At 52.0% G+C, this 21,565-nt stretch overlaps 1 protein-coding gene across 8 annotated transcripts in view; it reads left to right on the top strand.

Annotated features, from left to right (window-relative positions):
* AGPAT4 (1-acylglycerol-3-phosphate O-acyltransferase 4) overlaps nucleotides 1–21,565 on the top strand; it is a 128,153-nt gene that overhangs the window by 80,557 nt on the left and 26,031 nt on the right. For 6 of the 8 annotated variants that reach the window (XM_058735846.1, XM_058735847.1, XM_058735843.1 and 3 more), the window contains one exon: nucleotides 16,335–16,504. The exons of the other annotated variants lie outside the window; for them this stretch is intronic. In XM_058735846.1, the coding sequence (XP_058591829.1) occupies nucleotides 16,335–16,504 (170 nt within the window). The remainder of the gene's footprint in view (nucleotides 1–16,334; nucleotides 16,505–21,565) is intronic. 8 annotated transcript variants of the gene reach the window in all.

Genomic DNA, 21,565 nt, shown 5'->3' with positions numbered 1-21,565 from the left:
CAGCCTCATTTATCAGTTCTGCGTGAAGAAGAACCAATTTATACATTATTCTCGATAATTAAACGTCGTTCCACCAAAGTTGGTCCTGTATTAAAGAAACAAAGTTAAGTACCTCGTGGCGTCCTAGGCTGAGAGAAGGAGTGTCTCATGTGATGAAAAGGTTTGTTGTTGTTAAGGTTTGTTTTTTTAGTGATCTCTGCACCCAACATGGGGCTCGAACTCATGACCCCGAGATCAAGAGTCACATGCTCTGCCCAGTGAGCCAGCCAGGTGCCCTGAAGAAAAGGTTTTTTAAAAAACAATCCCAAGACAGCCTCTCCTTCACATGACCCTAACAATTATTTTTGGATTTGTGTATATTTTAGCATCTTAATTTTTTTATCCTTTTCAAAATTACACTATACGTATTTCTCTGTGGGTAGCAAATTTGAGGCATGAAAATAAGCCGAATTATATTTCGATGAAGGGAAAGTGAGCGAAGACAGCAAAGAGATGAAAATTAAGAGCAGGTATTTATCTTAAGTAGATTCTAAAATTTGCTTTAGATGCTCTCAAAGTGATTAGTAATTTCTTAATGTTGCTTTTAGAATTAAAAAAAAAAAAATGTCATGGGCTTGAGGACTCTACCTTCCTTAACTGACTTTTGACATAATCTGGATTTTTGTGAATTTTCTCCTACCCAAAACTCGTGCTGTTCCCCAGGTTGATGAATGACATATTTGTTGATGTTCGTACAAGCCCTGTTCTGTGTGCCGTAGGCAGTAAAGTGACAAAGTGGGCAAAGCCCGAACCCTCCCTCGAGGGAATGTGTGTTCTCTGGGGGGAGAAATACCAGCCAAACAGGCCTCTGGAATGTGAGAAAGAAGAGAATCAGGCTGACTGGCCATTGCTACCTGTAGGTCCTTCTACAAACATTAGTCTTACTTAATGCTGACAACAATTTTGTGAGTGATATTACATTATTCCTTTTTTACAGGGAAAACTGAGGGCCAGAGAGGTTAAGTAACATGCTGATGTTATAAGGCTAGTAGGTGATGGAGTGAGATTTCAAATCAGGTCCGTCTGACTTGGCTGTACTATCAGCACAGAGTCCCTAAATGGGGGGGGACTTGGAAGAGAGACAGGTCACTTCTGACAGAGGGGTTGGGTAGCATCTAGGACAAGTTCACGGGCAGAGCTCAGGTGAGCAGAGACCTGGTGGACAGATCAGGTTTTGACATGCCTTGGAAAGGAAGGGTCTTTGGGCCAAGAGAGGAGCTTGAGCAAGAGGCCAGACCTTGGGGTAGGTACTGAGTTCTAGGTAGTTCCAGGAATAGCATGTAATTCACTTGGACTTGAGCTCAAGGTGTGTGGGAGGAAGAGGTGCACTAATGAGGTGAGCCAAGCAGGAGGACTTCGTGAAGGAGTCTCCCTGCCTCTGCGGATGGTGGGGAGCCAACAAGGGTGTTGACAGGGTAAAGCTGGCATCAGGCACAGGCTGGATGAGAGGAGCATGTGACACTGGAGGCAGACAGACCAGATAGAAGGTCATCGGGGTGACAGGGCACCACTGAAAATGGAAAAGAGGGTGGATAGCAGTAGACGTGGGCAAAGCAGGACTGGGGACTGGAGCGATGGCAGTGGATGGCAGGGGGAACTATAGTGGGGTGCACAGTTGACCCGTGGGTGAGCTGTAAGTGAAAATCCCTGGCCACAATAAATGGCTGTTTGGAGAGGAGCTCCAGAGATAGCAGGATGAGGGATGGTCTTCCGCGTAGGCTGATTGTACTCAGAATAGTTACCACATTCCGGAGTCTAATCCTCACTTTGTTAGGCTGTGACACTGATTTATTATTATTTTAATCGGGCTCTAACAGACTAATATTAAGCAATCTTCTGATACACTTATGCAGGAAAATTAGAATGCAGTTAATCTATTTCTCAATGGAGACAATAAGGTTAAGTGAATGCTGACATTTGCTGATCAATACATTTTTACCCTGAAAGCTGATCTGCACTTGAGTTCAGATTACACTCAGGAGGTAGAGGAGTACATTTGCAATCTCAGCAAAGGGATTTGGATGGGTATGCAGTGGTAGAGGTGTATCTGCCATGTGGACAGGCCTCACTCCCGAATGACCAGCATGCCTCTGGTTGATTCATTCTTCCTACAGTTGTATCCATTTCTTTAAGTGAAGCTGGTATCTGAGTCTTGGCCAGGAAACCATTGGTTCTCTTTAAGGTGACTCTGTACATGCCTGCATCGTCCCTTGGTATATGTTTTTACAGTTTTACCGTGAGAGCACCAGGTTGCGCCTTATTTCCAGGCTCTTTGGCAGAAACCCAGTGCTGAATGTGGGTTTCGCCCACACGGGTGTAGGGTACACCCAGCTTGCAAAGTTGAACTTCCATTCAAGGATGTAGGGAAAGGACTCTTATCTTCAAGGAGAACATTTGGACCTGAGGCTTAACAAGGGTATAACATCTTTGTGCATATGGGAAGGTCAACACTTCAGAATATGACCATGGCCTTCATACTTCTTGGTTTTAAGAAACCGTTCTTTCTTTAAAACAACTTAGCAAGTAATTCTGGGAGGACCACTCTGACTGAGACCTTAGGAGCAGGCAGTAGAAGTCTGAGCTTCAGCCACCTCTGGCAATTTAAAAAACACATTTTAGTCATAGCTCAAGGATATAAAAGAGCCCAGAGGCATATGAACCTCCCACCGCTAAGCGGAAGGCACAGAGACCAGGTAGTTCACAAGTCAAGGGCACTTCAATTTGGGGTCTGGAGTAGCTCTCCAAAGGAGGGAGGTTTGATGGGGTCTTGAAGGGCACTAGGATTTGGATCAGGTAAACAGAGAGGTGTCTGTGTATCCAGGGTTGGATGGAGGAGACAGGTAAGAGTCTATTGCCCTTGAGAGTCTGCTGTCAGCCAGACCCTTTGCAAGGTGTTGATAAATCCCCATTTCGCTTGGTGGTTCCGTTCTGGGGGAAAGCCTGGAGGATTTCCTCCCAGCCCACCCTGCAATGCCCAGACCTGGCAGAGAAAGCACTTAGCAAGACTTATTTGATCAAGGTCGGAAACATCGTCCACAGCCAATAACCATTAACAAGAAGTCACCTGGCTTTTATGTACCACTGACATGAGAGCTTTGCCACAGCCTACTGGTGGCCTTGTCCCCACTTTAGACATCAGGAGACTGAGATGGGGGGAAGAGCTCCCCAAAGTCACTCTGCTGAGAAGGGGTGAAACTCAGGGGTCCAACTTCCATGGACTGACCCCCATGTGGCCTCAAGGCCTGGGAACTTGACTCAGGGATAGCGTGAACAGCGGAACAGCGGAGATTTTGAGAGCGAACTGCTACTCCACGGAGCAAGCAAAGGAAAGCAGAGAAGTGACGGCTTTCATACTCTGGAGAACTTTAGACCTTTTCATCGCTTAATAGAGTGGCATTGAAATGCAAACTATTTTCAAATTGTACTTTAATCTTCATCTCCTTCAGAAATGAAAAAACCAGAAATCCATTTGCAGGGCTGGTCTACATTTTACACGTGGGTATCTTCATAAGATTTTCGTCTTTGTCTCTCTCTCCTTGTTGCGTCTAGAGAAGCGGCAGTGAATGCTTGAGGCAGGACTAAGGTGTTTGGGGGAATGCCCTTGACCCTGGACTCAGTGCTTCCTGAACATACTCTTCTATAGAAGAGGGAACTTGTTTCCTTTTGCTTTTTTATTATGGAACATTTAAATAAATATGAGTTAGAGGACATAGTGTAAGGATTCCCCATATTCACAGCACCTAGACTTAATTTTTCATCATACTGACATCTATAAAGTGAATCCCAGACCTTGTAGATCATGAAATACCACTCCAGATTATCACAAGGCATGTTTTATAAAGAATAAGGACAACTTTGGGGCACCTAGGTGGCTCAGTCCAACTTTGGCTTAGGTCATGATCTCACAGCCTAGGAGTTCAAGCCCCATGTTGGGCTCTGTGCTGACAGAGCCCCGCTGCAGATTCTGTGTCTTCCTCTCTCTCTCTGCCCCCTGCACTCATGCTTTGTCTCTCTCTCTCTCTCTCTCTCTCTCTCTCAAAAATAAACATTAAAGAAAAAAAATAAGTACACCTTCAAAACATAACCCCGATATTATCGCACTATCAAAATTAACATTCTCTTAGTATCATGTTATACCATCTAGATTCAGATTTCTCCAATGGCTTCCAAGCTGTCTTTAGTTGTTTTTGTTTTTGTAACGTTTGGAGTGTTGAAATCAGGACTTGAATAAGGTCCATATACTGCATTTGGTTGTTATGTCTAGAAGTCTTTCTTATGTTAGAACAGACCCCTCTCACCCTTTTTCCCTTCTTGCCTCTGCCCTGCGGAAGGTCCCACATTCTGAGCGTGTGAGTGCTCATGGGGGTGGGGTTTTACCTGCTCCTCCCTCCCTGGTAACTGGGAGTCGGGCATAAACGCTCCATGGTTCCAGGCTCCGTGTGGTGCAAGAGAACATTTAGCGGCAGGGCTGTTTTTCCTCCCTGTGGGCAGTTTATAGAGAACAAAATCCAGGTGCTAATGGTGCTTGCTAATCCTGAGCTATCGCTGCTTCCAGACCTAGTGAAGTTCAATTTCTTGTCCTGCCAAGCACCTGGAAGGCGTTGAAACCTAACATGGTGACTGAGCGGGAAAGTGTTTTAAGGAGAATGACCAGCAGCATTTGGGAGAGAAGAGGTGGGGCAGGGCCTGGGGACAGAGTGGCTTGTGGTGCCAGGGGAGGGGGAGGCTTGAAGGCCAAGGTGGGATAGCACCATTACCACTGCATGGGTCCAAGCCAGGACTGCAGGATCCCTTCACTTGACAAATACGTGCCAACCCCCGCCCCCGTCCCCCCGGCATCCGCACCTCCCTCCCTGCCCCATGTTTCCCAGCTCGTCCACCCCAGCTACTCAGGCTGAAACCTCAGAATCTCTCCCTGACCTTCTCTTGTCCTGCACCCCACCCAGCCCATCCACAGACCCTGTCTGTTCCACCCGCTGGAACCCAACACACTTCCACATGTCCACCGCCCTCTGCCCTCTCCCTGGCTGATCACACAGCCCGCTCTCTGGTCTCCACCCTGAACCTAATGACATTATTCCCCCGACAGCAGCCTGTCACCTCTTAACTGTGTTCCCAGCTGTAGGCCCTGGAAACACCCCTGTGGACAAAACCAGCCCCTCGTCTGGCAGCGGTCACCTTCTAGCAGCTCACATTCAATTAGGTCACGGTGCGCTTCACGCTAAACTCCCACGACAGCCAGAGAGGTCTCCTGTGAGCACCCCCACTGGAAGATCAGCCTCGCCCCCCTCTCAACAGTCCCCTGCTGTCCCCACGGCACTGACAGCCACCTTCTAAGTTACGTGTTTCTGTGGCCGTGCGTTTGTATCTCCCCGGCTGGAATTTGCTTGCTCACTGCCATATCCCAGCACCTCCGACTGTGCTGGGTACCCAGTGGGCCCAGGATCTGATGACTGGATAAGTAAGGTCATTCACGTAACCAGGCCTGGAAAATCAGATGGTGGAGATACCACAGCCCAGTGATCTCTGAGCTGCTTAACTGGAAGGGAGTTTTGAGAAGCCAGACGTCAGGGCACCAGAGTGGTGGGGTGCGGGGTCGGGGGGGGAGGTTGGGTTCTAGACCCTTTCTTTCCCTCTCCTCCCATCTGAAGGTTCTGGTTGAGGGTGGGAAGCATAGGGCTTCTCCCAGCTTTTACACTCCTCTCTCTCGAGATAGTCGTGCTTCTTGACATCCTGCCTTTCTGAAAGACTGACCCAGTAACTGGAGGCAGAGTGCTGACTCCACCTGATAAAAGGCTGATTTTTCACCCTTAACATGATTCACTCCACCGTTCATACTGTGAAGTCTTGTGACGTTCGTACTTGTGAAGTCCGTGAGGCACTCTCAGTCCACCTCTAGCTCAAAATCCATTACCCAACCCCCTCTTCTTCATCTGGAAGGCTCTGTGTACTGTGGGGAAGGAAACAGCACCCCCCTCACCTTGCGCGGTTCAGGCATGTTTTCACGGCCCCTCATCGCCCCCCCGCTCAAGGCTTCAGGAGAAAGTTACGGCGCGGCAACATTACCTTCTTACGATCTGGGCTCCAAGAACATACCAGGTCGAGTCCGTTTCCCCCGTACCTTGCCAAGGGCAAAGCCTGCCTGGAAACAGGCACTTCCTTTCCGGGGGCCGGGAGAGGGGCGGTGATGCAGGAGGGCGTGTGGTCGAAAGTAAGTGGCTTCGCACGATGCCGCTCCTGGCAGATCAGTTTCTATCAGACGCGTGCCGCGGGGCTTCTCAAACTTCCCTCGTTCTCCCCGACAGTGTCTTTCTAGACGCTGTTTTCCTCAGCGGCCCCATGAAACGGCAACAGCACCGGTGTACCGTGTGTGCCTTTCTGGGCGTCTGGCCTTGGCGTCATCCGATGACCCGGACCCAGAAGTGGGAAAAGCCGGGCTGACTCCGGGGCGTGGACGCAAGTGTGGCGAGCGCACTGGGCTCCCCGCGTGGTGTCGTGGGAAGGCGGCGGGAAAGCTGGCTGTGGCAGAAAGGCGCCCGCCGCCGAGCTCACGGGAAGTGGCCCAGAACAAAACACAAGCAAGTGCCCAAATGAGTGGGACACACTTAGCATCGGGAAGGTAGGGAGACCTGGCTCCGTGGCCTTGGATCTGAGACGTCACAGAAATCTGGGCACGCCCTGAGCCTGGAAGGATGGAGAGACGTGGTGGGAAGTCAGGAGTGGGGAAGGAAGAGAAGGTGGGTGTAGGAGGAGCCGGCTCCAGCCAGTTTGCAGCTGGTTGGGCCCGGCTGTGAGTGAGGAGGACGAGGAGGAGGGTAGGCGGCTGCACATCGAGCCTGGAGGGGGACGGGGACCGGCATGTAGGATCTGCTCTCAGGTCAGAAACCCCAGCAGCTGCGTCGGGCGCATTTGGTTACGGAACTTCACTCGCTTGACCGTCCCCGGGCCCACACGCTCGGCCCTTGACCCTGTGCGTGCCGCTCAGCACCTGCTCAGCAGCAAGACCCCCCGCTGGGCGCCACAGCCCAGGCAAAACCTCCCTGTTTCCTCAGCTCCCAGTAAATCTTCAGTTTCATATTTTTATTCCAATTTTTGCCCGGGGCCCAGAGAGTGCGGGCGGGCGCCTGCGACTTGATGAATGGCTTCCAGGTGAAGGGCACAGGACGGGTGCACCGGAGAATGTCGCCGTCTCCTCCCAGGCCCCAGTGCCACGTGGCCAGGGCAGAGGCGTGTCCCCCGCCTGCCTTCCGTACAGGATGGAGACACAACAGCACGTCATGCACCAGATGCTTCAGAGTTTTGTTTTTGCCTTTTGGGGTCCTTTGAAGACGAGAGGTTTAAGTTTTAACCTAATTATTATCAAATTATAAAAACGGTTATAAACCCATAATTGTATATACGTATTAGTTTATAGATTACATATCATCATGGACGTGATTGTACAATTTTTTAAATTAGATAAAGTTAATTAGGAAACTACTATTTCGCTTTGTAGCATCTCTCCCCCGTGTCCGGATGCGGGGGAGGCTGTATTGTTGACGCAAGTTCGAACAATGAGCTCTGCTCAACAGTGTGGATCTCAGGGTCCTTTCTGCAGCCGGTTTGCCTCTCGTGTGTGATGAGAACTCCGCTCAGCACCCCCGCCAGAGCGGAGTCAGGTGGGCTCAGCATCGGCTGTGTCCAGAGGGATGTCGAGACTGAGGACGGGGTGTCTGGGGATGACAGATGGGGGGGCGGTCCGCACATGGACACTCCGCCTGGTGGGTTGATCATTTCTTAACTGGCTGTTTTTCCGCTATCTCTTAATTACGTCTTTGGTCCTCAGGGCTGTCTGGTCGCTGGTTGAGTGAGACACCGGAGAAGAGCCGTGTGCCGGCTGCAGGTTAAATGCTTTAAATACTTGAGTGTATTTCACCTTCACCAGAAGCCCTGAGTTGATTATCTTATAGATAAGGAATGACCACCGTCTGCCTGAGGCCAGGGTTGACCTTTCACCGTAATCTTCCTCTTATCCGCCCCCCTCCCCAAATGCTCTCTTTCTTTCCCCTACGCCACCCCTTATAATCACGGCTTTTAGTGTCTGTGCAACCTCGGAGGGGCCTTGCGGGCACCAGTGTCCCCAGCTCTGGGTTCAACACCCGGCAGGCTCACGTCCCCGCTCTGGGAGTGTGGCCGGCTGCCTTGCCCCACCGTTTCCCTGTCCTCACCGGCAAGATGGGGGCAGGGACATTGGCTCTCCAGGATGCTGTGAGCTAACTCAGTGTGTGCTACTTCTTACCCTTCTTCCCAGACAGGAAAATAGGCGCCTCCCCTCCTACCCCACTTTTCCTTTTGTCCATCTAACTTCTTTTTTTTTTTAAACATTTATTTATTTTTGAGAGAGAGAGACAGAACGTGAGCAGGGGAGGAGCAGAGAGAGAGAGAGAGAGAGGGACACAGATCTGAAGCAGGCTCCAGGCTCTGAGCTGTCAGCACGGAGCCCGATGCGGAGCTCAAACTCACAAACCGTGAGATCATGACCTGAGCCGAAGTCGGACGCTCAACAGACTGAGCCACCCAGGCGCCCCTTGTCCCTCTAACTTCTTGTTTCCCACCTGCGGTTAAGCGGAGCGGCGCCGCAGCAAACAGAATAGACGTAAATCTGTGCTCCGGACCGTCTGTCTCTATAGCCACCTGGCATTGGTGCTTCCATCGGCCCCTGAGATCCTAGACCGCAGATGGGGTTTTGCGGTGAAAGTCACTTCTTGCGCCCCAGGCCCCTCCTGGCCATCGCCTCGCAGAACTGGGAATTGGCCCCCACCGGTTCTCCAAACGGAGTTGGTAAAACGGGCCCCAGTGGTGGGCAGAGGCAGGTATGGCCCCAAGTGTAGATTCCAGGGGTGGTAGGGGAGGGGCAGAGAGAGAGAGAGAGAGAGAATGAGAATCCCAAGGAGGCTCCTGGCTGTCAGTGTGGAGCCTGGCGTGGGGCTTAATGTCACCAAACGAACCGAACCGAACCGTGAGATCATGTCCTGAGCCCAGACCAAGAGTCGGAGGCTTAACTGACTGAGCCACCGGGTCACCCCCGGCAAACCAAAAATTTTAGATGGAACAGAAATTTCAAAATTGCTGTATCATATTGTAGGAACCTTGGCCGCAAATCTTAAGCAAATCTTATCTGTCATAGGTTTCAGACGGCCGAAGGCCCTGCCACTCACAGTGGCCCTGCCACTCACTCGGTGCCTCTGAGGAGAACCGGTGAACTGGGTGTCCCTCCCTCCCACAAGGAATTAACATGCAGCTTGAGGCTGCTGGAGTGGGAGGGAAGGGAATGTGATAAATTGGGTATTGGTTTGCCTAGGGGAGGGGAGGGACTGGATGGGGACAGGAGAGGGGAGGCAGGGGATGGGTGGGGACAGGAGGGGCGGGGAGGGGGTGGGAGGGGATGGGTGAGGAGGGAAAGAGCTTGGGGAGGAACCAGTTTCGGTGCGAAGGTGAGGACTGAGGCCCTGCAGATCCAGGGGAAACTCACGTTTCTCCCTCTCCCTTTTCAAAGGGGCTTTCACTGCAGGTGAGGGGCGTGCCTCCCTTCCTCCTGTGTCCCCTGCATCTATTCCGTCGTCTGCTTGGAACAAACACTGATATCTCCATTTAGATTTATTCTGAGGTCAGAGCAAAGGGGCTTGAGGATTGGGGCTGGGGCAGGGCGGGACCCACAAAACCCAGCGCTGTCTGCATTGATGATGATATGGGAATGTTCTCGAGGACCTAGGACCGAGACCGACAGGAGAAGGTACTAAGGACGGAACCCAGACAGAGTGTGAGTCCAGAAGTCTCTGCACCCACTGAACTTCAGCCAGTGTGGTGAGGAAGCTCCTGGCTTGGCCACAGCAGACCCCACCCCCCCCCACCCCCATGTCCCAGGATTGCAGGGCCTGCTGTCACCCTAGCATCTCGGCCACCGCAGAGGCCACAGAAAAACGTGTGGAGTCCCCAACCTAAGGCAGTGCCACCCGATAGAAGGATTTCAGGGACAGAATGGAGAGGACTCTTCCTTGGGGGAAGGGCAGCAAAGAAGAGGGAGGGACCCGCCCGCCCGCACCCCCAGGTCCCTTCTTAGATCAGCGAAGGAAGTTTTTTCATGCCACTGATATAGCCCGGTTATTCTAACCTACAGCAAAATGTGCCCAACCAGCAGGCCTCGGGAAGAGCCGGGAGGGAGGTGGCTCCGGTGGTCTGAGGACGCTATGTGGGGGTGGCTCGTGGTCTCTGTGTGACTCGTGGTCTCCGTACGACTCGCTGCAGCCACCTTCCGTCGCACGTGGGTCCACTCGTCACTCACTTTTTCCAGAGTGCAGGTACGGGCTGATCAAGGAGACACAGGCGGCATCACCCAAAGGCTCTAGTTAGTGAGGTGCTCCGTGGGGACATCACTGAGGGACAGTAGTGGCTTCTCCACGCTCCAAAGTTTTCTGCTGGTCTTTGCCTTTTCTGTCTCGTGGCCATTAGTACTTCCAGGCCCCCCGTGGATGACCCAGCCTCAGGGGGGTGACCTCCTTGGCTCACCAAACAATCAGGAGCCTGGAGGTCAGCAGGTCTGTCTGGATGTTTTCTTTACCTGTAGCACCTGACCTTGGAAGAGTCAAATCCCAGCCACCTTCCCAAGTGACTTTCCTGGGCAGGGGCCCCAGTGGTCCTGTTCCCTTGTGCCTTCCTACTGTCTACCCGTGGTCGGTGATGTGTGGGGCGGTAGCCTGAGTGGACGTGTCCACGGAGAGACCCTGCACTCGCTCACCCTCATGGCCAAGATATGACCGCCGAGTATGGAAGAGCGGGTCCTGGGGAGGCCCTGGGAACCTCCAAACTGCTGGCACTTTGCTGGCCTGGTTTCCTTCCTTCCAGCATCTTCCCACCGAGAGAGCCCTCTCAGGACACCGCTGCAGCCTCTAGCCTCTAGGCTCTTGTCTGGGGCTGGCAGAGGAGCTCCCCTTCCCCCTTCTTCTGCTTCGGTTTTGATGTGATGCATTGTTTTAATTCCGAGCTGCACTATTTTTCAATTAACTGCTCAGTTATTGGCTCCAGTTCTCGTGAGGCAAAAACTTCCATTGCTTTTTTTCCTTCCGATTGCTCAATGAGGGTTGGTTTGGATACACAAACAAGAAGGTCAGTGCTTTGGGGGCAAAGACCTCATTTCGCATCTCTTATATTTGCCCTGGTAGTATTTGTTGTTGCCCCCTGGCGTCGTAATGCCAGCTGATGGGCCTGCAAATCCCAACAGTTGACAAGTGATGTTTCCCGCCATTTTCTCATGGGCGTCATTGGCACCACTCACCTGTCCAGGGTCGTTTGGAGGGAGAGGGTCAGAGCAATCCCAGGATCTGCTGCCATCCTGGGCAGATGGTGAGAGCCCGCGAGACAGGCCATTGAGGGAGCTGCTGGCAGACCTCCCAGGATCCTGCGCCCTGAGCCGCCAGAAACCCTGACATTCAACACGCCACAGGGCAGAGTGCATCTAGCTCGAGTGACCGATGTCCCGCCCCCCTCCCATGGGAGCAGTCCACCGGGCAGGTGCTCTCGGGGCTGCCTGGCAGCTGGCTGGGAAACCGCAGAGCCAGGCCCTGACCCACGGCGCCGAGAGCAGCCACACCAGAGGGTGAATGAAACCTCGCTCGGGGAGGTATTTGTAAGTTGCATGTAGTTACTCACATGGCACATCTCACTAAAACATCAACTGCTGAGTCATTCGACTAAAGGTTTTTGAGCACCTACCAGGGTGGGTACTGGGACAAGGGTGGCGGAGACACGAAGAGGAAGGGACGTGGGTGCTGCCTGGAGGGTGTCATGAGGTAACTGACAAGAATCGCCCCACACTCTGTGGGAATTCGTGTTGAAGGACACGCGTGGTCCCAGACTACTAGGCGCTTCAGTGTTAGCCCGGACAGGTAGGAAACGGACTGCCTCCCATGCTGGTGATTCAAGCGTGGATTGGTAGGATCTTTTTGGAAGGCAATTTGGAAATACCCATAAAATTTGAAAATATGCGTACTCTTCAACCCATAATTCTACTTTTGTGTATACCTATGCTGGAGAAATACTTTCACAAATATTTTTTTTCTAAAACATGCATTTTCAAGGGTGTTTATTGCCGTATCTGTAACAGTAAAAATGCTAATCAGTAGCAGAATGGCTAAATAAATCGTGGTATATCCATAGCATGAACAGCACAGCTGTTATGTTACCCTTTATGAAATTGTCATTCTGGTTATTTTTGACCTAAAACAAATGGCAGTTTCATATATTGAACAGAAATCCCTGTGCCTGTGTTTATCTTCAAAATGGGGATAATAATAGTGCCTCCTACTCTCATAGAATTAATGTGAGGATTTCATGCAATACCACGTGCAAAGCCCTTGGGACAGTCCCCAGCACATGGCTGGAGCCCAACAAATGTGTGCTAATATCACTATGTATATGTGTCAACATGGAAAGATTCAAAATACACCATTTGGAGAAAATCACTATATTTATATTTTTACAAAGGCGGATGAAATATGAACCCATTTGTGGGTGGGAAACACATGAGCCAGTGTGTGTGCGTCGTTGAGTAAATGCCTAGGAAACGGACTAGAAGGCTTCCTTCCAAACTCTTCCTAGAGGTGAACCCTGGAGAAGGGAGCGGGAGGGGGAAGGGGAGGAGAGCTGCTGGGAGATAAGGCAGCCGCCTGTTCAGGGACTGGTCTCAGGGACCCATCCTTATTCCACCATGGGGCGGGTCAGGCTGTCTCTGCAGCTGGGGGTGTCATCTCTGCGGCTCATGTTGGAGCCTGAAACCCCAAGGGCAGGCAATCAAGGCGTGATGGATGTAAGTTGGGGAGATCAAGGGGTTGGAACCGCCAAGTGCAACCCGAAGCCTTAGGAGGGCTTGCGTCAGTGAGGGGACACACAGAACCTGGCCCAGGAGTCAGACGAGCTGGGGGCGGGGCGGGGGGAGGGGCAGTTGGAGACCCAGCGCTGATGCTGCCTCAGGCGGAAGAGGTGAATCAGCAGGTCTGCAGCCGCGCGCGCGTGCGTGTGTGTGTGTGTGTGTGTGTGTGTGTGTGTGTGTGTTACAGAATGCCGCTTTGTCCCCTCCACCTGCCAGACCTCCCAAGAGTGTTTGTGCCCCCCCCCCCCAACTGGAAACAAACCAAACAAGGGAGTCTGGGAGATTAGTCCAGCCTAGCCTAAGGGACAGGCCACAAGGCCATCAAGGGGGAAATGTCACATTTTCCTCTATATACATCTGGATTTTTAAATTCTCTTACAGTGTGACCCTAAAAATGTATTTATTATGAATGAAAAAAAAATTTGAAAGCCCTTGGTGAAAAAAAAAACAAGGAAAGAAAACTCTTCCTCCCAGTGAGATCTAACGTTTGGATTTCTTGCTGACGGTGTCCTGAGAATCTATTTCTCCGCTGCTACACGCCTGGCCTGGCCGCGGCCACCATCGCCTCCTCCCTGGGCGACTGCACTCACCTCCTAACTGCTTCTGGCCGACTCTCACAGTCTGGTCCCCCTTCAGCCAGAGTGCGCTTTTCAAAATGCAAATTAGATGCTGCTGTGTGCCTGTTTAAAAATGCTCCAGTGGCTTCTCAGTGCTTTCATTATGAAGCCATAAATCACAGCTCCCCACTCTGGTCCAGAAGTCGTTGTAACACTCTCCCTCTGTCTCTCTCCCCCCACCTCTTCCCTCTCGCCTTCAGTGGTCACAGAGCCTTGTGGGTGCCATAAAGTTACCATGCAGATTACAGTAGTTCATGGCTGGCTACTGGCTGACCACCTACTGTGCACAGCATTTGCTAGGTGCCTTGACGATGTCATCTGATTAAATACCCACGGCATGGGGTACAGGCTAAAAGCTTTTCCTGTGCCCAGTTTACAGACAAGCACACCGAGACTTAGGGACATAGAGAAACGAGCAAGGGGCGAGCGGCACCACCGGGATCGGAGTCTGGAGTGTCTGACCCCCATACCCATGAGCATGATGTTCAGAACCATCCATCCTGGGGACAAGTCTTTCCTTCCCTGTCACACCGCCTCGTGAGTGGGTAACGGGCTTTCCCCGGGGCAGTCGGCTCTGGGAGGGTAGGCATCTGAGCCACGTCTCCAATGCCCCGCATGGAACTCGCGCACATTAGGTCACTGGTATTTGTTGAAAGCGTGACTGTGCTGGTGCCGTGCTGGGTTCTGGATTGCAGCTAGGGTTATTAGACCCCAACGATGCAGTCCTTGCTCCCAGGGCTTGTGCTGTGGAGTAGGGGAGCTGGTCTCACGCTCTGTCACTAAGTCCCGGCAGGGTGCAGGGGGGCGGCACGTGTGAATCAGCCCAGCCTGGCCCCCAGTAGGGAGGTGTGGAGCCCAGAGAGGCAATCAGGGGGTATTTGCAGAATGGCCGTGGGATGCGAGTCACAGGAACTGAACAACAGCCTTATCTTGCAGACTCCCACGTAGTTCTGCTTTTGGGGGCTTATCTGTGCTCCGTGGCCAGTAATGGGGTAGATTGGTCCTGCCCACCCAAGCTCTTAGAAGAAATCAGCACAGCAATATAAGTTCCTCCTACCCAGTGGTAAACAACTGTCCTTTGTCCTGGGTGGTGCTGCCCGGCCCTCCTGCCCTCCCTAAACACTTACCTTGTTGCCAACTTGCTGTGTTAGGTCCCACTGATGTCATTGCCTGTGGGACAACTGACCGGGGACTTGGCATTTTCTCAGCTCTGAGGACTAGACAGACACTTTTCATTACCAAGTAAAGGGAGCAGGTCAGTTTGTCTGTCATGAGAGTGCTGGATCCTGAGTGGTTGGTTTGTTGGGAACTTCCTGTGTACTGTGTGTGGATCGGCCCCTGTGTGCTGTATTCTTTAATCCTCAGGGAATCCATTCTAAAGAGTAGGACACTGAGGCACCAGGAGGCTCACTTGTCCAAAGCCCCACAGTGCTCACTGCTTAGAAACTAGCCTGTAATGCCTTCTAGAGAGTTCTAGGGCTCCAGTTAGAAAGCATCAGTCTCCAGCCTCAAGGAGAAAGGTTTCCAAGGGCAGCCACTGACGCCCTTAAAACAGGAGGTGTACCTCCAGTCAAGACTGCACCTGCTCATGTGTGCGTGTGTGCGCGCGTGTGTGTGTAGGGGGTGGGTGAGGAGTGAGTCTTCTGCTAGATATGTACCCCACTAACCGGTGATAAACAGGGCTATGGCCTTGGGGCACAGGCCTCACATACCACCCATCCACCTGCTGAACACCTTCAACTTTCAAAATTCATTTTAAGGCTGCCATGTAGTAGATAGAGTCTTAATCCCCAACATGCAACTATTTTTCTGAGCCATTTCTACCATCGAGGCAGGCTTTTCCTGAGGCAACCAGGTTGGAAAGGGGTCACCAGGAATAAAGCTATCACTGAAGAATAAAGCCAAATTGGTCATTATTGCCTGGGGCAGGGGGAGGGGGAAGGACTTCTCTATTTTCACAAGCTCCTTCCTGTAAAGAATATTTGAACAGTTTCACTAAGGCCTGCAGTACGATGGCTCTAATGTATCCTGGCTTCCTGACACCGTGGGTCTTCATTATTTCAGGTGCACACAAACATCGTGAATGGGAGAGAGAAATTAGGTATTTAGTGTTCTTTGATGGAGTTTATAAGAATCCCGATTAGGGGCGCCTGGGTGGCTCAGTCGGTTGGGCGTCCGACTTCGGCTCAGGTCATGATCTCACGGTTCGTGAGTCCCGCATCAGGCTCTGTGCTGATGGCTCGGAGCCTGGAGCCAGCTTCGGAATCTGTGACTCCCCCCCTCTCTCTGTCCCCTCCCCAGCTCATGCTCTGTCTCTGTCTCTCACAAAATAATTAAACGTTAAAAAAAAAATTAAAAAAAAATAGAATCCCAATTAGTCATTTTGCAGGCTTTTAAGAATTCTGTGCATCATCTCACGCTGCCTTTCAGAGCGCTGGAAACACGAGGGCAGGCATTCTTGATGGATTCTGGCTTTCTGATTTACTTCTCCCCAAGGTACTTAATCAAGGAATGCAAGCAACTCATTTGGCTTCTCAACGCTTCCTCTCCTTCCCCGGACCCTGTTGTGAAGTCTTCCTTGTTTTCCTTCTGCTTCTAAGCCATTTCAAGGACAGGGGTCTGGGCTGAAATGATCTAGAAAGTGACCTCTAGAAGTTGCTTTCTGCCCCAGCCGGGAGGGTAGAGCCTTGCTCCTGCCCGGCCCGGTAGAACCAAGCCTTGGTCACCAAGGACGCGTGAAATAAACGTCTGTCTGTTGTTGTGGTTTGTTCCAGAGCTGGTGATGTTGCTGGAGTGGTGGTCGGGCACGGAATGCATCATCCATACAGACCCCCAGGCCTACCCCAAGTACGGAAAGGAAAATGCCATCGTGGTTCTGAACCACAAGTTTGAGATTGACTTTCTCTGTGGTTGGAGCCTGGCCGAACGCTTTGGGGTGTTAGGGGTAAGTTGGATTCACATTTTTCCGCCTCACACACTTCCGTTGTGCAACACCATGACTTGCCCTTTTCTCTCAACCACTCGGGATTGCAGAAGCATTAACAGTTTCTACCTGATGAAATGTTCTTAACCAATTGCTTTTCATTCCTGCTTGGAGTCAAGATGAAATTCATCTTCTTTTTTTTTTTTAAGTTTATTTTTTTATTGAGAGAGAGAGAGAGAGAGAGAGACACCCCCCCCCCCCAGGCTCTGCACGGTCAGCACAGGCTGGACCCCACAAACCGTGAGATCATGACCTGGGCTGAAACCAATAGTCGGATGCTTAACCGACTGAGCCACTCGGGTGCCCCAAGATGAACATCTTCTAATGACCGACAGTGATATTTATTCAGCGACGACTGTGTGCTAGGTATTTCATATACCGTGAGTTTATTTGCTCCTTATAGAAACATTTATGAATAGATGATATATGCCCTCCCCTTTTTAACAACCTAAGTGACAGAGGGTTTAAATGATCTGCTCAAGCTCACAGAGCTATCAAGTGGATTTGGACTCGGGCTCCTCTGGTTTGAGGCGCCCTTCGTCTCTGCACTCCACTGCTTTCCCGGCTACCGGCCAGGAGTCATTCCAGGGTGCACCTTCCCCTCTGTGGGCTTCAGCACGCTGAGTCCCCAAGCCAGAGAGTTTCAATGTCAGAGTTGAGAATAAATACGAACTTCTGTTTCCCGCCCCCAAGTAGTTTGACTTCTTGCACGCCTTTGGGACTGGGCTTTCTGGGTTGACTTTCATCATCTTGAAAACATCACTTTGTGTAGTCACGCCCAGATCCGATCAGCGAATTTGAGCTGTCTAGGTGCTTAGGCTGAGCCGTCCCGACCGGGATGAGGGGTGCCGGCCTGGGGCGAGGAAGGGCCGGGACAGCTTGAGCGAGAACTCGGGGCTCCTGTTTGGCACCGTCTGCGGGGAACAACTCCTGCAGACAGACGGGGTGTCTGCTCACATTGTTTTTGGACGAGGGAGAGAAAATGGTAGTGTTCAGAGGGGCGGAGATTGAAGCCTAGGAGGCTGGTGGGGCTGATGGGGTCCACGCGTCTGACTCGGTGGGGAGGCTGCCTGGGTCTAGTCCCCGATGTGCCTGCGGAGTCTCAGAGACGCCAGCAGCACTTGGGGGGGCCCTGTGACTGCCTATTTGGGAAGACCCTTCATGAAGAAGGACTGCACTGCACGGATTACATTTTGTATCTGCGTTTAAACGTTGATGCACTTTTAAATTGGGGGCAGAAGGAGAGAGAAGGAAATGTGTTTAGAATCAAGTCCCATTCATGTCTTTGGGACAAATGAGACTCCTTCTTAGGCACTTAAACCATCAAAAGGCAGGCAAGGTCTTTAGCAGTTTTTCAAGAGATAGAAACAGTGTGTTCCTTCACCGTTGCCACCTTAAGACTTCAAGAAAGCTGGGTTGCCTATGAGCGAGTCACGGAAGGGATTTCTAGGAAAGGGACAGGCCTTCCGGCCAACGGTTTTCTCCTTTGTTTTCCTATTTATTCTTCCAGTTCTGACTTGGTATCTATGTGCACATTGGTGTTAAATATGTTTTCAGGAACAAGACCAAACACTTTAGCATCTGCCTTTCTCTGTTTCGGGCTCCTGGTTTCAGCTACAGTTCTGTGCTTTGATTCTCTGCGAGAGGAGACCACCCCCTAACGTGTCACAATCCGAACCCCACCACGGAGACGAATGGTCATGACAGGGTCCTTCTTCTGCCTTGGGAGAAAGGGTGCCTAGTCTCTCTGCGTCCTGACTGCTAGAACGTTCTTTCTACTGCCTCCGAGCTAGACTTCCTGGTGTGCCAGTGTCCCCCCAGGCCCGGGACTCCGGGTGTGGTTGAGGGACAGTTGGTGTTTTCCAGGCTTCCCAAGGCTTTGGGGGTATTCCTGCTCAGGATGTGAGCACGCATATGATCTGGGTGGCACTGTCCAGTTCACATCGTACCCTTGTAGCTCGATGACCACCAGCTCTTTCTGGGTACTTATTCACTGGATTTTGCTATTTCTAATTCTTAGGACATTGTCATTATTTACACTCCATAAACTCCCAAAGCCTCAGTTTGGCTAAATCATTTGTCCCAGGAGTGTAACTAGCACATCTGATTTCAGAGCTCTGCTCTTCTCCCCCGATGGTGGTAGGAGGAAGAGACGCAGGGGCCCTGGGGACCCTGGAGCCTTTGCGTCAGAAAATGACCGGGGCTACCTGAGGACAGGGACCAGGCTGGAGCACAGTGGTAAGAGTGCTGATGGCCGGAAGGTTATTAACAGGACACCGCCATCTGGCCAACAGCACAGGGACTTCTCACCTCCAGCTGTGATTCTGTAAATGGATACCCTGTCCGTCGGGTTTCCTTCCTTACTGTTGAAAACTGAGCAGCCAGGGTTGCCTGTGAGGGGGTGTGAGCCCCAGCATCAGAGACTGTTCTAGGAGCTCACAGGTTTCGGAGGCTGCCTGGCTGTGAAGCAGGTTGAAGCCTCAGCCTGGGTGAAGAATGTCCCATTCTCACTGGAATTGGGGAGCCCTACTCAGTGGGGCCTCAGCTTCCGGAAGCCCCAGAGTCCTTGCCGGGACGGGAGGGAGAGTACAGCCAGGGACGGGAGGTGGCCGCCTTCCCCTGTCCTCCAGCACTGAGCACTGGCCTGTGGTGTGGCTGCACTTTCCAAGGTCGCCTCGTGCCGGCCAGGTACCTGGTGCCAGGAGAGCGTGATGGAGGTGTCAGCGACCCTTGTCGGGGTCGGGGGTTGGGCCAAGTCAGGGGGAAGCCGCCAGACTCTTCTCCCCGGGGACTGCCCTGTCTGCGCTGCAGGAGACAGTTCACATCCACACGTGCTGCTCAAGCAGCCGAGGTCCAGGCAGCGGCCGTGATGCCAGATGAGCCGCTTGGCCTCTTTCCAAAGTGGCACGTTTATTCCTGCCACCCTTCAGCGTCCACAGAGCAGTGTCTTGTTACGTTAATTGTTCAGTAGTGCCCTTTGGCCTTAAATCACCTGCCCCCCAAAATAAATGACTAAATAAATAACACGTGACAACGAGATCCTTCTGGAGTCTAAGGAGCTCCAGAGCTTCTTAGAGAAGCTTCTTAGAGAAGAAGGGACAAGACGGAGTTCTTAAGGGGGCAGTTTTCACCTGCCCGTGCAACTGCCCACGAGGATGTGCGTTCATAGTGAAGCCATGAAATTTGCCGAAATTCTTGAGAATGGGGTCATTAAATATGAAATTGGTTTTGGGGGGAAAGGGGTGGGATTTTCTTAAAAAGGAAAAAGACTTGTTGCCTTTTATAAGCATCTGAGGACCCACACAGTCATCCCAGTGGCCTATTCTCCCCTCAGAGCTGGCACTTCGTGGCACAGGCCAGGGTTATGGCAAAGGCTCCAGTTATCACTTTGAAGAATACACGTGCTTCCCTCCTGCCTGGGGACGGGCGTGGCCGGTGGACAGTTAAGAGCATGAATCACTAAAGCGTCCAGCAAAAATACAATGCAGAGGGGCCAGGTTTCCGGAGCTTCCGGAAGCTTCTCTTTCTGTCCCAGCAAAATACATACGTGTCACTTCATAGTGGCCCTGGCAGGTCACCCCAGGTCATATTTGTTGGGTCTTTGAGCGACACCAGGTGCCTGGTGAGCGTTCCATACACAGAAGCGGCTATGGTCAATATTTACCTGCTGGGTAGGTGCGGCCTGTAGGTTAATGTGGAGGCCAACTGGGATATTGTCCTTTAGATTGTTAACGAGCCCAGATCTGTTCTATCTGTGGCAGTGAGACAAGCCACCAAACACAGCAGCTTAAAACAATGAACACGTATTGGCTCAGCCCGTGTGGTCTGGGATCCAGGCACAGCTCAGCTGGGGGTCCCGGCAAGGGTCTCTCTGGAGGTTGTACTCAAGCTGCCGGCCAGGGTGGTGGTCTCATCGGAAGGCTCGCCGTGCGGTGACCTGCCTCCACCCTCGTCCCTGTGTTTGTTGCCAGGCCTGACCCCTCCCCTGGGCTTCTCCTCAGCTTTCCCCTGGACGTGGCCACTGGCTTACCCCAGGGGGAGCTGTCCCGGAGAGAACAGGAAAAGGCCCCCGAGACAGCACCCACAGCCTTTTTGTGGCCAAAACTCCAAAGTGGCATCATCGCTTGGTCACGTCGTATCTGTCCGAAGTGAGCAGATGAGTCCAGCCCACCCTCCAGGAAGTAGGGTGGGTTACAGGAGAGCTTCGATACCAGGAGGCGAGGACCACTGAGGCCAGTGTAGACCCTGCCACCACACCACGGCAGGACATCTGCTCTCAGACCTCACATAAACATAGTATATGATAGCTCAGCCTGAGAACAGATTGAATTTCTGTTGCGTTTCTTCATATAGGGAGAAGTATAAGGAGAGTAGTAGAATCATTACCCTAAGCAGAGGGCACCGTGATGTCCCTCACAAAGCTCTCAGGATGGCGACGACAGCCACTGAGGCATCTTCAAAATACTTTCCCAACAAAAGGGGACTGCGTTTCTGTAGATGATACCACTGGGCATTAGGAAGATACAAAGGGGGATCGGAAAATACAGTCCTTGCCTTCGGTGATTTTGTAACCTATCAAGAGAGGTAAGGAAGGAACTCGCCTGCCACAGGACACAGGGGGTTGAAGAGGGTGACAACATAGGGCTGAGCGGTTCCCTTGGGGCGGCAAGGTGCGGGTGGGCGGTGGTGATACTCGGCGCATTTAATCACAGACCAGTCAGCCCTACAGCACTATCCTGGGGGCCTCCGTCATTCCGAGTATCACCCCTTTGTTAGCCCTGGAGGGCCTGGGGACGAGCTGGGTTCACTGTGGTACAGGTGGGATATTGGGGGGTGAGTTTGGGTATTTGGGGCAGCTCTGTTGACCAAACTGTGGGGAGGGGTTTCAATATTTTCACAACCGATGTAACATTCTGGTGCCTACCAGCACATGGGCTGTGGGGCCCCTGGGACACAGAAGACTTCCAGAAGGTGATAGCATTGGACCAAGGCCTCAAGGGCATGATTTGAGGAGCCACGGGA

The sequence above is a fragment of the Neofelis nebulosa genome, chromosome 6 (assembly GCF_028018385.1).
Source record: "Neofelis nebulosa isolate mNeoNeb1 chromosome 6, mNeoNeb1.pri, whole genome shotgun sequence".
Taxonomy (NCBI): domain Eukaryota; kingdom Metazoa; phylum Chordata; class Mammalia; order Carnivora; family Felidae; genus Neofelis; species Neofelis nebulosa.
Note: the sequence above shows the minus strand (reverse complement) of the source record. Positions and strands in the feature narration are given on the sequence as shown.